Below are 15,437 nucleotides of genomic sequence, written 5' to 3' on the forward strand. Positions count from 1 at the left end.
TGCCCTGCCCCCCTACTTGCCTCCCCCCTGAGGCCCCTTTCCTTTTTCCAGCCCCAACCTGTGACACTCAATTGTGTACAGTCATGATGTGACTCAGGTGACCCTGAAATAGAATGACTATTCTTTTGGAATTGTGGTTTCACTCACAGGCTGCTTGGGCAGTGTATCCTGGAAGCAGCGGCCCAGTGGCTTCTGAGTGGGTGGCCTCGGGTGCGGGGGCTTGGGATGTGGCAGCAGGTGCTGGGAAGAGGCTGGGCCTTCAGCATTCGGCCCCTCGATGCGGTGCACCTGAACGGAAGCTTCAGGAGGGTGATGGACACGCACGTTCACCACGGGGGGCGGAGCCTGCACTGGGGGGGCGGGGCGCGGTGGCCTCAGGGCTGTCCCGCTCCTGGAGGGTCGCGACGCTGAGCTCCTCCAAGGCCTGGCCCACGCCCTGATCCGACCACCCTTATTGCCCGCCCATTTAAGCATCCTGGGGTTGCCCGTCTCCCAGTACCTTCTGCCGAGATTTGTCCTGGCCCCAGGGGCACCAAGAAGGCTGCATGTTGTGCAGGAAGACCCTCCCCCGGCCCGGGAGGATCTGCGATCACCTGCACCGCGTAAATGGCGTGTTTGCTAGCCACAGACTCTCCTTCTGGGGCAAGGGGTGGCAGCGGGCCTGTGGACATGGCTCCGGTCCGGGCCAGTCCAGGGCCTGAGCTGCCGGTGCCGGCTCCAGTTCCTGCGGCAGGCACTTGGCAGAAGCGCCCCGTGAAATCCGGAGGACACAGGCACTGGTTTCGGGAGGAGCACTGCCCACCGTTCATGCAGGGTAGAGGGCACACCACTGGGGAGGAGAGAGGGGTCAGGGCCTGGTTTCTCTTCAGGCCACCATCACCCAGGTCCTGGCTCACCGTTCAGACTTTCTTGACACCCATTAGCTCTGCCCTAATTGGGAACCTGACTTTGATAACAAGTCACACACATGAAAATGGCCTTCTGGAGGCAGAGGCAGGCGGATTTCTGAGTTCGAGGCCAGCCTGGTCTACAGAGTGAGTTCCAGGACAGCCAGAGCTACATAGAGAAACCCTGTCTTGAAAAAAAAAAACATAAAAGAAAGAAAGAAAGAAAGAAAGAAAGAAAGAAAGAAAAAAAGAAAATGGCCTTCTGTAGGTCCCCCAAACCTTCCTCTCCATGAAGAAATCCTAAGTTCTAGGCTTAACTCCGGGCCACATGCCCTTATGTCTTTGAGAACTTACTTCCCCTGCCCATGCATCTGGGCCTCATCTACGGTGGTAATGTTCCCTTGAGTGAGCAGTGTCTATACAGATGCTTGCCCCAGTGTGCAGAAGTGACAACCAAAGCTTTCCCCTTAGTTCATTCAGGTCTCAAGTTTCTCCCCAGCTCAGCATCATCTCCTCCCTCCGTCTCGCTACATACCCCAGCTCACACAGCTGCCAGTGACACACCGTGTCTAACCTCACTAGGATCTGGCCCAGGATACTGACAGAGCTCAGGGCCTCTGTCTATGTGGGCTTACCTTTGCGGATTCTTGACAGTTCATCTGCATTTAACAGACTCTAGCATCCCAATTGCAGTCTCTACAGTGAACCATCTCTGGTTTTCCTTAGGGCCTTTGCCCACCTGTCCACAATCCCAGTGTGACTAGAGAAACCTGCCTCAGGCAAAATTCTAGCTGAAAACCTTACCCCTCCACTCATCTTATTGTTCTACTCCCTGTCTGAACATCTGAGGCCATGTTCCGGAACCTTCTTTGACTCCAACTCCCTCTGTTCATCCCCTGCACACCCCTGGCCCAGGACCTACCTACCTACTTCTCACTAGTGTGCCAGTGTTCTCCTGGTTGCATCTCTATCCATTCCTATATTCCAGAGTTCTTGCCAGTTGCTTCATGTCCAGATCTGACCATTCTGGGCCCAGTGTCTCTCCCAGAAAGGAGGTTTTCCCGATCTCCACCCTCTGCCTGGCTTGGCTGCCACTTTCCTGAGTTGTAGTCATATTTGCCTCTCCTACTATAAAAGGCATTTTGGAGGGCAGAGCCTGGTGGTCCTCAGCTCTACGTCCCAAAGGAGGTCTCTGAGGTCCAACTACAGCTCCTCTCCTGCCTGTTCTAAGGCCCCTCGACTTTCTGGGGAGGAAAGGTGGCTGTGCTGTTTTCCTGGACACTCACAGGGGAGCCCTAACTCAATCCTGATCATTGGGGTGGGCTAAGAGCATCCCAGGCTAGCCTATCTCATCCTGTCTAGTCTCTGGAGACCAGGCCTCAATGGCAACAGAGGTGTGTCCCAGGCCAGAGGAGGCAGGATCCTCTTCTTCCTGCTTTCCAGTGAGTCACCCATCGTGGTGAGAGTGTGACCTCTCAGTGACATCCTCCCACTGTGGCCCGGGCACTGAGCCTGGGGGATGTGGGCAGCATGGACAGAGACAGCAGCCTGCCCAGGATGGCCGGGCATACATACACTCACATGCACAGTCATCATGTCAGACACACAGACTCATTCCGACACAAATACTACGGGCTCACTGTGTAAACACTCCCAGACAGTGACTGTAGACACACACCCGAGACACGCAGAACTCAAAGTAATCATATCGTGCCATGCCAAAGTCTGTGCATGTGCACACACACGCACACGCACACGCACAGCCCTCACGAGAATTGAGAAGCACACTAGTAGGACTCCTTGGGTCTGGAGCTATGAGTGAACCTAAGAATGTGTGAGAGGGGCTGTTTTCCTGGTACCATCCCGGGCACGGCCTAATTACCCTGTCCAGGAGGGTAATTACCACTGGGACACCTCCCCCTGCTTAGCCCACAGGGCCCCAGGGGAGGAGTCTTGAGCACCAGGCCTTCTCTTTAGAGAGATGCTAAAGGAAGGGGTGGGCTCTAGATTGACCGGGAGGCCCTCAGGCTTGGGGTGGAGGCAGCTCTGAGGGCCTTTCCAATATTTGGAACTTAAGAGTGATATAGGAAACAGACTAGCTGATTGAGGACCCAAAATGACCACCACCGCCACCACCACCATCAGGCCCGTACCACTATTTAGTACCCTACTTCTTAGGCCTCAAAGCCCTTTCCCCTCAGATTTTGCCAATAGCTAACTCCCTCATTCCAGTCCTGATCCTAGCTCCGCCTTCCTGAGAACACAGGTGTCTCCTTCCACCAGGCCTAACTTAAGACAGTTTAAAAAGATTTCCATCTAGGTGTGGGGTGGATATTTACCCCCTTCTGCGCGACTGCCTACCCTCGCTCTCATCTCTCCAACCCCTTGTATACTCCCTCTTATAACTGAGCACCTCCTGTGTTATCCGGGACCTCAGCTTAAGCCTCAATCCTTCGCCAATACTTAAAAGTCCAGGCTTCCATACAGCCCCTCACTCTGTCTTTCGAGGGCTGCAGCCTTTCAAGACCCCTGGCCCCCAGATCTGTGATCGCTGTACCCCAGCTCCCCATCTCTTAAACCCAATGCTCCACTCTGTTTCCTGCCTGGTGCTGTTGCCTGCCCTTCCCTATGTCCCCAGCCGGAGCCCCCTGGCCCTCACCCACGCGGAAGCCAGAACCGGTGAGCGTGTCGGTGCTGTGGCCGTTCTCTCCGATGAGCGTCATGTTGGAGCCCTGCTGACAGCTGTCCCGACACTGGCCCTTCAGACAGGTCCGCTTGCAGATCACCGGCGCAAAGACCACCTTGAAACGTTCGCGGGCCAGCGCCCCGCCCCCGCCTGTGCCCCGCTCGCCGGCCGGCCCCCCCTCGGCCCCGCCGCCGGGGCCCAGCAGCGCCAGCAGCAGTAGCGCCAGCAGCCCCGATGCCCCGGCCTGGCGCATCTCAGGGGCCAGGCCGCGGGCAGCCCCTCGGGGCCCGGGCATCCGGGGCCGCACGACCCTCGGAGATCGGAGGTCGAGCCGGAGCAGAGGATCGAGTGTTGGGAGCCCGGGAGAGGGTTGCAGAGGGCAGAGCGGGGTGAGAAGCCAAGGGCAGGGAGGGGACAGCAGGAGCGCCCGGGATCCCCGTTGCGAAGGAGAGCGATGGAAGCTGCACTGGGGGTAGAGCGAGGAAACTTCCCTCGCCGGGAGAAACCCAGCCAGGCCCCGAACTGAGGCCGGAGCGAGGAGGCCGGAGCAAGTGGAGGCGGAGAGGAGGAGCGAGGGGAGAGGAAGGCCGGGCGGCCAGCCCGCTCCGCGCCTCCCCCTGGCCGGGCTCCTCTCCGGCGGCCGCCGGGAAGCAGGGAGCGCGCGGGGAGGACGCAGGGAGAAGTGAGCAGTTGTTTTCCCTGGCTGGAGCGCGCCGGCGGCGAGGGGGGCTGGGACGCTGGCCCCGGGCCAGGGAGACAATTTTTTTTTCCTCCCTCTCTCTCTTTTTCCTTCTGGTTCAAGCGTCTTTCGCTGCTGCCCGGAGAAGCGGCGATGTGCGGCACGGAGGGCGCCGGTTGGAGTGGGGGTAGTCCCCCAGGTGCCCGCCCTGCGCAGGAACCGGGCTGGGTCCTTTCCAGAAGAATCCTCACCTGGGGACTCGCTGGCCTGCCCCGCCAGATTCCTCCGGGCGGGGTGCAGAGGCCTGTGCACACCTCCCTGCCAGCTACTTTCCCACCGGATCAAAAATGGGGAAACAGAGGCAGATGAGCCTTACTTGGAGGACCAGAGATCTGTTAACCTTTGCCTATTGGCCTTTGTATATGTAGGGGTCCTCGGAGCCCTAAAGTCATAGGTCCTTATTCCTGGTCCTGTCTTCTCTTGAAGGAAATGATTTAAGCAGGAGAGAGCACCTTCTGGCTAGGGTTCACTGAGGACCTGGGAAGAAGCCTGTAGGGTCCAGAAGAAGAGCAGAAAGAACAAAGCTAGAAACTTCGCTTTCCTGCCAATGCTGCCCACCCCCGCCCCTTTAGAGGGCTTCATGGTGCCCACCCTGCCACCTCCCCCTTCCCTTCGTCTGGCCTGGCTGGCGGCGCTGGCTCTGGGCCTCAGACACTCTGGAATCGCCAAGGTCTGAGCTCAGGGCCTGGCCCCCTTCCCAGGCTAACAGCCGGAGAAGGGGAGTGCTACTCCTCAGGGGGCTGGGGAGAAGCCCAGCAGGGTCCTGGGGTAGGGGTTGACAGGGGCTGGGGAAGGGTCTTGAGTTTGCTTAAGGCTGGAGAAGAGCTAGGCTTACTCACTCGTCTGAAAGGGGAGGCTGTGGGGCCCCGATCTGAACCATACTGTGAGAACATGCCAGGAAACCCCAGGATCCAGTGTCTGACTCAAAGAACTTAGTAAGGCTAGGGGTGACCATGGTCAGGACCATGCCAAGTCTGGTTCATGGCAGACCCTCCCCCTGGGAAACAGGGGGTGGTGATCTTATGGGGGTTGGGCTTGGCTTTAGGCACACCTTTCTGAAGAGCTAATGGTTTTTACTTTAAGGCTGAGTTTATTTGGGTAGATTCGGAGGGACTGAGGGAGCCCATTGGAAGATTTCTGTTTAAATTGTTCAGTAGCTCAGGCGCTGTTCAGTACAGCCTCCGGCTGCAAAGCTGAGAGGGGGCAACCTCTGGTCCCTAGAGGACCCCTCCTGCTAGAATCTAGGAGGGCTTGTGAGAGGAGACACCCTCCCCCCTGCTATAGTAACACTCTGCTGCAACAGTAACACTGAATACTTACCACCTGGCAGGAGTGGTGCTGACCCGTTTTACATTCATTTTTTTCCTTTGAACCAGACCCTCCCCTGGCCAGAGTAGGCCCTGGCTCACCTTGGAACACAGCAGTCAAGCAGTCCGGGCTTGCAATTTTGAGCTCTACAGACCTTGGATTTCTTGCCCATGAAATGAGATCTAGTCACCCAACTGTGAAACAGAGCAAAAAGCAGTGGTGGGCTGTGGGGGTCCAGGACAGCTTCTTTCAAACAGGGTTTTCTTTTTTTTTTTTTTTTAAATTTTTATTTATTTATTATATGTAAGTACACTGTAGCTGTCTTCAGACACCCCACAAGAGGGTATCAGATATCATTACAGATGGTTGTGAGCCACCATGTGGTTGCTGGGATTTTTGAACTCAGGACCTCTGGAAGAGCAGTCAGTGCTCTTAACCACTGAGCCATCTCACCAGCCCCCAAACAGGGTTTTCTATACTGAAGGGAAATAGTGAGGGAAGTCCTGGGGAAATGCTGGGAAGCAGAGAAAGGTGAAAAAGACGGCAAAGAGTCATGCAGAGAAAAGAACGGGGGAAAAAAAAACAAAAACCAAAATTTTCTGTCCTTTCCAAGTCAGCGGAAAAGCCAGGTGATAAGGGGCTGAGAGTTGGTGTGTAAGTCACTGTCAGGAGTTGAAGGGGAGAGGGCAGTGGGGCTGGGTCTGAGAGTGGCTGTGTAAGTCACTGTCAGGAGTTTTGGATCAGTGGGCAGTGTCTCGGGGCAGGTGAGGAGCTGCCGCCCTCACCCCTGGAAGGGACGCAGCTGTTTGATTTAGATGAAATGTAGCTCCATTGTGCAGTAGAAGATACGGAGAAGCAGATACTATGAATGGGTCCCAGAGTTTGGCCTCATCCCCTGGCAGGGTGAGAGAGAAAGATAGGAGAGGGAATCACTATGGAAGTCCCCTTCAAGTCTTCTGAGCACAGACGCTAGAGTCTACACAGACTGGGGACATAGGCTTATTCCTAAGCAGGCAGGGAACAGCTACACTGTGGGAAAGGTGGCTCAGTTGGTTTGAGAAAAGGGCCCATAGAAACAGGTAAGTAGAGTTATCCTAGAGACCCAGAAGGGGCATCAGAGTGACATGAAAAGAACTTGGTGTGGAAAAGCCAAAAAGAATGGTCTAGAAGGAATACGTGACCAGTAGCACATGTTGCTGTGAGTGGGAATGGAGACAACCCTTGTCCTGGTCTGCTGCAGGGACTCAGGGACAGGAAGGGGCAATGAGACCAACTCAGACCGTCTGGTGGTGACAGTCCACAGATGTGATCTCTGGTAGACTCCTTAGGCTCTCAGAGCCTCAGCAAGGCGAAGCTGGTATCCTTCAGGCCAGTGGTCTGGCTGCCTAGGAAAGACACCCCTTCCCGCCGCACTCGCAGACTAATATAAGGGAAGGCCTTATCACCACTGAGGAGACTACGAGATGAGCCTTTACACCCCAGGCTGACTGAAGAGAACCCTGGAGCTGAAGCTGTGGACCCTCGACAGACACCTGAGCCCCTGTAGTTCATCAGAAAGAGCCCAAACAATGGACACTATCTCTGATCTCTGTTTCCAGTTTTGCTGATCCTGGCGGTGCAATAGCATGATCACCTACGGTGCTGCAGGGAGGTGGAGTGTATCTGCAGGGTAAACTGAGTCAGCTGAGCACACCCGGCCACCGTGCTCCACTGCCTTTTCTACCCTCCTCACCATTCATAGCCACCATCTTCCTAGAAGGCAGATTCTCCGTTAGGCCAAGGAGAACATGGCCATCCCAGACCATTAAGGCAGGTCTTCCCCAAAGCCTGTCCTTCCCCTGGTGTGTCCTCTTCATTTGCTGTCAGAGCCATCTTTTATTTATTTGTGTGTATATGTCTGTGTACTTCTGCATATGGGAGGGGACTTGCCGGGGAGTAGGTATTCACTTGCCAATGGAGACGAGAGATCAACTTCAGGTTTTTGTTTTTGTTTAGAAATATTTCTTTCAGGCACTGGAGACACGGCTCAGAAGTTAAGAGCCCCTGGTTCAATTCCTAGCACCCACATTGCAGTTCAAACTGTCTTTAACTTCAGTCCCAGATGATCGGATGTTCACTCCTGGCCTCTGTGGGTACTGCATGCATGTAGTGCACAGACATACTTGCAAATAAAACACTAATATACATAAAATGTTTTCATTAGGCCGGGTGGTGGTGGCACATGCCTTTAATCCCAGCACTTGGGAGGCAGAGGCAGGCAGATTTCTGAGTTCAAGGTCAGCCTGGTCTACAGAGTGAGTTCCAGGACAGCCCAGGCTATACAGAGAAACCCTGTCTCGAAAAACCAAAAAAAAAAAAAAAAGTTTTCATTATATTATTTAAAAATTATTTTTAAAAATTAAAGCTGGGCATGGTGGTATATGCCTTTAATCCCAGCACTCAGGAGGCAGAGGCAGGAGGATCTCTATGATTTTGAGGCCAGCCTGGTTTACAGAGTGAGTTCCAGGAAAGCCCAGGCTATTACGTCAGAAACCATGTCTCAAAACAAACAATTTATTTTGAGACAGAGCCTCATTATGTAGTCCTGGCTGGTCTTGAACTCACAGAGATCCACCTGCCTCTGCCTTCCAAGTGCTCCGATTAAAGACACAGACCTTCATGCTTTGGTATATTTATTTTATGAATGCATGTTGTGCATACCTGGTACTTTTAAAGGCCAGAAGAGGTCACTGGATCTCCTGAACTCCTGGTACTACAGATGGATGTGAGTTGTTGGGTGGGTGCTGGGAATTGAACCTAGGTCATCTGCAAGAGAAGCAAGTGTTGTTTTCCCCCCTCTCTTATTTTTTAAGATGGGGCTTCTTTGTGTAGTTTTGGCTGTCTTTGAACTCTGAGATCTGTCTGCATCTGCCTCCTGAGTGCTGGGACTAAAGGTGTGTGCCAACACTGCCCAGCTATCTCCTGTTTTTAGACAGAATCTCTGGCCTCAAACTCCAGGTGTAGCTGAGGATGGATGGCGTTTCTCCTATCTCTACCTCCACGGGGCGGGGCTTGTATGCCAGGCATGTGCACCACTGCTAGTGGTTCTATCCCTATCCAGGAAACCTTTTCCTGCTCTGTTCGCGTGTTTATTGTCTGTCTCACTACCCCCTCAGGAAGGCACTGTTTTATCTCCAGATCCCAGAGCAATGGTAGATAATCAGGAATGCAGCTATTTATTATTGACTCCATGAAGAGTAATAAGAATATCTATCATTCACAATGTTTACAAGGTTATGTCATCTCATCCATTAGGGAATCTAAAGCTCTGAGAAGTAAAACGATTCGACTCTGGTTCTCTAGTGAGTTAGCTGCAGAGACCAAACCGGACCAATCTGCAGCCTGCCTGATGCTGACGTTATGCATACTCCTAGAATGAGAAGTGAGGTTGGAGACCCCACAAACTTCCTGAAGGTAGGTGAGTGGGTCAACAAGACAGAAAAGAACAGAATCCAGGCTTGGAGAATGTGGGGATTGCTTAGCTCCTTGAGGCTCAGAGAAGGCACTTGCCTAAGATCACACAGCCTGCCAATGGTGGAGACACAACTAGAACCCTTGGCTCCTGATGCCCTGAAAGGAACTAGCTAGAGAGAGGTCATGACAGGTGAGTCCAAGGAGAAAGTACAGCACAGAGGTTCAGCACTGATTATCCTGGCTGCACTATGGGCCGGGTTCTAGTTTTTTGAGACAGGGTTTCTCTGTGTAGCCCTGGCTGTTCTGAAACTCACTCTGTAGACCTGGCTGACCTCAAACTCAAAGATTTGCCTGCCTCTGCATCCTGAGTGCTGGGGCTAAAGGTGTGCACCACCAATGCCCAGCACTTCCTTGGTTTTCAACAGGGATCAACAATTTATATTTACAAAACACCCTCTGTTAGTCAGAGCTGGGTCTGTGTTAGCTCTTTACATTTTTATCTGGGTCTAGGAGCTACAATGAACTGGGTGGTACTTGGACCATTCAATAGGACTGACTCTGGCTCTGCCAAGCTTCTGGACTTTCAGGAAAGACTTGGTTCTGGGATGGTATGTGGGTGACAGAGAAGGGGATTGCTCATCAGGTCAATTTTTTTTTTTTGAGGGAGAGGGTCTCACAATGTACCTGGCTGTCCTGGAATGCAGTATGTAGACCAGGCTAGTTTCCCTGCCTCTGCTTTCTGCATGCTGGATTAAAGGCATGTGCCATCATTCCTGGGTGCTCATCAAGTATAAAGAAAAGGATGGTGGAAGCCGGGCGGTGGTGGTGCACGCCTTTAATCCCAGCACTTGGGAGGCAGAGGCAGGCAGATTTCTGAGTTCGAAGCCAGCCTGGTCTACAGAGTGAGTTCCAGGACAGCCAGGGCTATACAGAGAAACCCTGTCTCAACCAAACCAAACTAAACCAAACCAAACCAAACCAAACCAACAAAAAAGAAAGAAAGAAAGAAAGAAAGAAAGAAAGGAAGAAAAGAAAAGAAAAGAAAAGAAAAGAAAAGAAAAGAAAAGAAAAGAAAAGAAAAGGGTGATGTCATGAACCTGTGGGGAGACAACTATGCCCTGAAGGTCTCTCTCCAAAGACATCACACTGAATATCTCTGCCACTTTCTGTTGGTGATGGGCTTTGGTAATGCCTAGATCTAACCCAGGCTCTGGAACATAATAGGGAAGCAACTACCAATGAGTCACATTCCCAGCCAGTTTTTTTATATTCAGAGCTAGAGTTTCACAATGTATCTGACTGACTTTGAACTGAAAGTGGTCCTCCTGCCTTGGCCTCCTGAATGCTGTGACTACAGATGCATGCTGCCATGCTAGCTCAGCTGTGACACTTACTGTGGCGCCTACGATGATGACAGGGTTAGATGAACTTAAGTGAACTTCACTTTGCACTCCCATCCTTCCTGTCTCTGCGCTCCTCTCACTCCTCACATAAGGGAAAAGTCTACTGCTGAGAACTCAGACCCAGAGCAACATCACTTCCCTGGACAGTGACCTGGAGCTGACCTGATGACTCTTCTGTGGAAAACTGCTGTTTCTCACCTCCCTGGGAGATTTCTGAGAATAGCAACCAATCAACTGTCTAGTGATGAACAGCAGACCTAGAAATTGGTTAAATCTACTGAATTTCTGACAATTTAGTACCAGTTGGTCAGGAAGGATCCAGGGGGAAGCGGTTAGGGAGGAGAGCTCACTGACGTCACTCCTTGCACACCACTCGAGGTATGAGGCCGCCCTTTCTTGGTGACAAGGTTGTTGCTTCCATGGCTCTCTTATAAAACCCATGCATTACTTTCTTTTTTCCCTTGAAACAGCATCTTACTATGTAGCTCAGGCTAGCCCGGAACTCACTAGCTTTAAACTGGTAGCCATCCAACTTCCTCTGGCTCATATATTCCACCTTTAACCCAAACACCCCACCCCCCACATTTCAACTGGGAGAGTCAGCTAGGAGAGTGATATGGGCATTTTTATTAGACTCCCCATGGTTGAGGCACTCAAAGAGAGAAGAGTACGAAACTCAGCACAGCCGTTATATTCACAATCCAGAGCCCATGTTGGTCCAATAAGGGTGTCCTGGTGGTTTGGGTCAGCACTAAGCTCAAAGCTCCTAGGCACTCACTCGTTTGATTCCTCCTGAGACTGAGTGTGATGTGTCATGTCCTGGAATGGTGAGTGTGAAGCCTGGAATTTTCCAAATTGCTCCAGCTCAATCTACACATTTGTCAGTAAGATCATTACAAAGGATGTGGCCAAGAGGAGGTTTTCCCTTGGCACAGTGAGACGCAGTGGTGAGGCTGCTTCACTGTTTATGTATGAGTGTTCTGTGTTCATGTTCAGTGCATGTCAGAAGAGGGCATCAGATCCCATTCAAAATGGTTATGAGCGGCCCTGTGGTTGCTGGAACCAAGGACGACCAGAGGTCCTTGAACTCAGGACCTCTGGAAGAGCAGCCAGTACTCTTAACTACTGAGCCATCTCTCCAGCCCCCAGAAATCTCTTTGAGTTGATTTGAGGAAGTCATTTCAGCACTCAGCAATACAGTACCACAGAGCAATGACAGACTGAACACCCAGGCTATCAACTATTGTTGAGTCAATTCTGGGGCGAAAGGCCTGTCACTGTGAGTTGTGAAGGGCATGTTCAGTGACACAGATTTATCTTGAGAACTATAGTGGTATCGTTAGAGTTGGCAAGCTGTGATGAAATAAAACCACGCCACCACAGTACTGTGAGTTAGCACCATTGCCTGTCAATGGGACCTGAAGTACTGTGCCTTTAAATATCTCTGGAGTGAGCAGGGCAATGCAAGGTGTACTGTGGCTTCCTCATCACAACATCAACTTCTGGGAAATGTCACAAGCTGGACTTGTGGTAGCCTGGGCACCAGAGGCTTAGTATATTTTTTTGTTTTTTGTTTTTTGTTTTTTTTTTTGTTTTTTTTTTTTTTCCGAGACAGGGTTTCTTTGTGTGTAGCCCTGGCTGTCCTGGAACTTACTCCATAGACCAGGCTAGCCGCGAACTCTCGAACTCAGAGATCCGCCTGCCTCTGCCTCCCAAGTGCTGGGATTAAAGGCGTGAGCCACCACCGCCCGGCGGCTTAGTATATTTTGTGTTCACAGTGCAATAATTGATAGTGTTTTCTGTTTGCTACAGTGACAGATCAGGCAGAAGTGGCGACAATCCCAGAAGAGCCAACAACAGTGGATTAAGATCAGAAGCCCCGTGCAGCCTCCTCAGAGAATGAGCATTTACTTAAGTGATATGCAACTCCTGGGTAGCGTAAAACACCATTGGAAGGGCTCTGCGAGTGAGTTCTCTATGTCACACTGTGAAACTGTATGGCTCAGATAGGACCCTGTGCCATTTTTCTTTGTTCTCACAGAAACTCACCTGCCTCTGGCTCCTGAGCAATGGGATTAAAGACATGCACCACCATGCCTAGCTATACTTATTTTTATGTTTGTGTATGTTTTGCTGCACACAAACCTGTAAAGTATATGTGCATGTCTGATGCCCTTAGAGGTCAGAACAGAGTGTATGATCCCCTGAAACTGCAGTTCTACATGGTTGTGAGCCATCATGTGGAGTCTGGGCACCGAAACCATGTCCTCTGCAAGAGCCATTAGTGTTCTTAAGAGCTGAGACAGCTTTCTGCCCCCTTTCCTCTTCCTCCTCCTCCTCTTCTTCCTCCTCCTCCTCCTCTTCCTCTTCCTCCTCCTCCTCCTCCTCCTCCTCCTCCTCCTCCTCCTCCTATTTTATGCATATGAGCACACTGTAGCTGTCCTCAGACACATCAGAAGAGGGTATCAGATCCCATTATGGATGGTTGTGACCCACCATGTGGTTACTGGGAATTGAACCTCTGGAAGAGCATTCAGTGCTCTTAACTACTGAGCCATCTCTCCAGCCCTTCTTTTAATTACTTGTTGCTCTTGCAAAGAACCTTAAAGGATTATGAGGAACACTGGTAATTTATTTGTAATCCGCTCAAAACACGAGTATATGCCATTTTCACCAGGAGGCCCTATAGTCATCTGAGAGAAGGAAATCTTGATTGAGAAAATGCACCCTTAAGATCCTGTGGGCCCTCCTGTAGAGCATTGTCTAATGAGTGATCGATGGGGGAGGGTCAAGTCTTTTTTAAGTGGTGTCAACCTTGGGCTTGTGCTCTTGGGTTCTGTAACAAAGCAGGCTGAGCAAGCCAGTAAGCAGCACCCCTCCACGGCCTCTGCATCTGCTCCTGCCTCCAGGTTCCTGCCCTGCTTGAGTTCCTGGCCTCGCTGCTTTAGATAGACATGTTATATGGATCTGTGAGGGAAATAAACCTTTTCCTCCCCTAGTTATTTTTGGTCACGGTATTAATCCCAGCAATAGTAGCCCTAACTAAGACAGCAGGCTTTACATCAGTTCTAGTTATTGGTAGAAGGTGGACAGATGACACCTAACATGCAGACAGATAGGGGTGTTCAAATAGGTAGGAAACGATCACAATCCTCTGTGTAGCCAGTCCAATCCAAAAGACTTCTGCGCCCTCGCAGAGAACTTTTTATTGCAGTGACTGTTGGGCAGATGTCATGATCCTGCCTGCTCCACCAGTGTGGAAAGACAACTCCAAGGGAATCGGGTACTTCACAGACCAAAGGGCCACTCTATACGCAGCAAGTAGAAATGGAGACTCTGAAAAGCCACACCCGAGTACTGAAGTGTTACCAGGGAGTCGGCGGTACCCACCACTAGTTCTGGCTAACATCCGAGCCTATAAGTCAGTCAAATGTTCAGCAGACACGCCCCCTTTTGAGCTAAGCGCCAGGAAGACCATGTAAACGTCACTTCCGCCGTCAGCCTATCACATACCGGGGGCGGAGCCGTAGTGGGGCGCGTCTTATTTGCGTCACTTCCGGTGAGTCCAGCAGTGACCAAGGCAACATGGCCTTGAACGGTGCAGGTGAGTGGTTAGGCTGTTTGGGCAGTGGCCGTCGGGTGCGAGAGGCAGTTCTCTCCATATCCTTGTGCCTGTTTCCTCTAGATGTCGACGATTTCACCTGGGAGCCTCCGACTGAAGCTGAGACGAAGGTGCTGCAGGCGCGACGGGAGCGGCAGGATCGCATCTCTCGTCTCATGGGCGACTATCTGCTCCGTGGTTACCGCATGCTGGGCGACACGTGCGCGGACTGCGGGGTGAGGCGAGTGATGAGGCTGAGGCCGCGGTCTAGGCCGCACGACCTTTCCTCAGCTCTTTTCTGTGGACCCTGTCTCTCAGGCTCACCTATGTCCATGTACTTTCTGGTTCCCAGACGATCCTCCTGCAAGATAAACAGCGGAAAATCTACTGCGTGGCTTGTCAGGAGCTCGACTCAGACGTGGATAAAGATAACCCGGGTGAGGGTCCGAGTATGCCCTATAGGGAGAAGAACGTGAGTCCAGTAACTGAGCCTGGGAAGTGACAGTGGAAATTCCTGCGTGCCGTGGCATTAAGGTGTTTCATTCAAGAAAAACAATCAGCCGTTTGTTTCTGACACTGTGGGAAGAGTCCGAGCTAAATAGTCATCCCCACGAATAGAGTGGATGTGCAACCCGGGTCCTTGTGCATGTTGGACAAGCACTTTACCACTGAAGTACAGGTCCCAGTTTACAGGCACAGACTTGATGCATAAATGAGGCCAGGGCAACTGTTAAGCCACTGGTACTCAAACGTAAATCGTGGGGGGGGGGGCAGTGTTTAGCAAGCATGTACATGGAGAAAGAAGAGTAAAGACGAGAGACGGATTGGCTTAGACAGAAAACACCAGAAGCACAGGGGGATCAGTAAAGAGCAAATGACTCAGGGGAGAGGTGGACCTAGCATCCTGACTATTCCAACTCTTTTCTTGTTTTAGCTTTGAATGCACAAGCAGCCCTCTCTCAAGCTCGGGAACACCAGCTGGCCTCTACTACAGAGCCTGCCTCGAGCTCTCGGCCGCCGTCCCAGCCACCAGTACCCCGTCCAGAGCACTGTGAGGGAGCTGCAGCAGGGCTCAAGGCAGCCCAGGGGCCTCCTCTTCCGGCTGCACCTCCAAATGCAGACGTGGTGGCTTCCACACAGACAGCCCTCCTGCAGAAGCTAACCTGGGCGTCAGTTGAGCTGGGCTCTAGCACTTCCTTGGAGACTAGTATCCAGCTTTGTGGGCTTATCCGGGCTTGTGCTGAGGCCCTGGGCAGCCTGAAGCAGCTGGAGCACTGAGACCTCTACCCCGATCCCTGTTCCCCTGAGAAAAACCCTCTAGAAAACCACTTTTCCCTCCGTGTGGTTTGTTCCTTTCTTG

The 15,437-nt window shown here is 52.0% G+C and overlaps 2 protein-coding genes across 3 annotated transcripts in view; one reads left to right on the forward strand and one right to left on the reverse strand.

Moving 5' to 3' along the window:
* The window catches only part of Ltbp3 (latent transforming growth factor beta binding protein 3), a 16,153-nt gene extending 12,015 nt beyond the window's left edge, over nucleotides 1–4,138 (reverse strand). The window contains exons 1-3 of one of the 2 annotated variants that reach the window (XM_028770864.1): nucleotides 3,547–4,138; nucleotides 500–829; nucleotides 148–350 (exon numbers count right to left, since the gene is read on the reverse strand). In XM_028770864.1, the coding sequence (XP_028626697.1) occupies nucleotides 148–350; nucleotides 500–829; nucleotides 3,547–3,868 (855 nt within the window). In that variant the 5' untranslated portion in view covers nucleotides 3,869–4,138. The remainder of the gene's footprint in view (nucleotides 1–147; nucleotides 351–499; nucleotides 830–3,546) is intronic. The other variant, XM_028770865.1, reaches the window with a different exon arrangement.
* A 9,833-nt stretch (nucleotides 4,139–13,971) lies between these two features.
* Znrd2 (zinc ribbon domain containing 2) lies at nucleotides 13,972–15,405 on the forward strand. The gene is made up of 4 exons (XM_028771057.1): nucleotides 13,972–14,080; nucleotides 14,162–14,313; nucleotides 14,430–14,514; nucleotides 15,012–15,405. Exons 1-4 carry the CDS (start codon nucleotides 14,062–14,064, stop codon nucleotides 15,353–15,355), a joined length of 600 nt encoding a protein of 199 aa, XP_028626890.1. The 5' UTR covers nucleotides 13,972–14,061; the 3' UTR covers nucleotides 15,356–15,405.
* Nucleotides 15,406–15,437: the final 32 nt, after the last annotated feature.

This window comes from Grammomys surdaster, unplaced genomic scaffold (genome assembly GCF_004785775.1).
Source record: "Grammomys surdaster isolate TR1022 unplaced genomic scaffold, NIH_TR_1.0 205, whole genome shotgun sequence".
Taxonomy (NCBI): Eukaryota; Metazoa; Chordata; class Mammalia; order Rodentia; family Muridae; genus Grammomys; species Grammomys surdaster.

Bases quoted from the DNA above. Each gene is read 5' to 3' on its own strand.
- Znrd2 (XM_028771057.1), top strand. The intron at 14,314-14,429 runs GTGAGGCGAGTG...TCTGGTTCCCAG, and splicing joins ACACGTGCGCGGACTGCGGG to ACGATCCTCCTGCAAGATAA. The intron at 14,515-15,011 runs GTGAGGGTCCGA...TTCTTGTTTTAG, and splicing joins CGTGGATAAAGATAACCCGG to CTTTGAATGCACAAGCAGCC.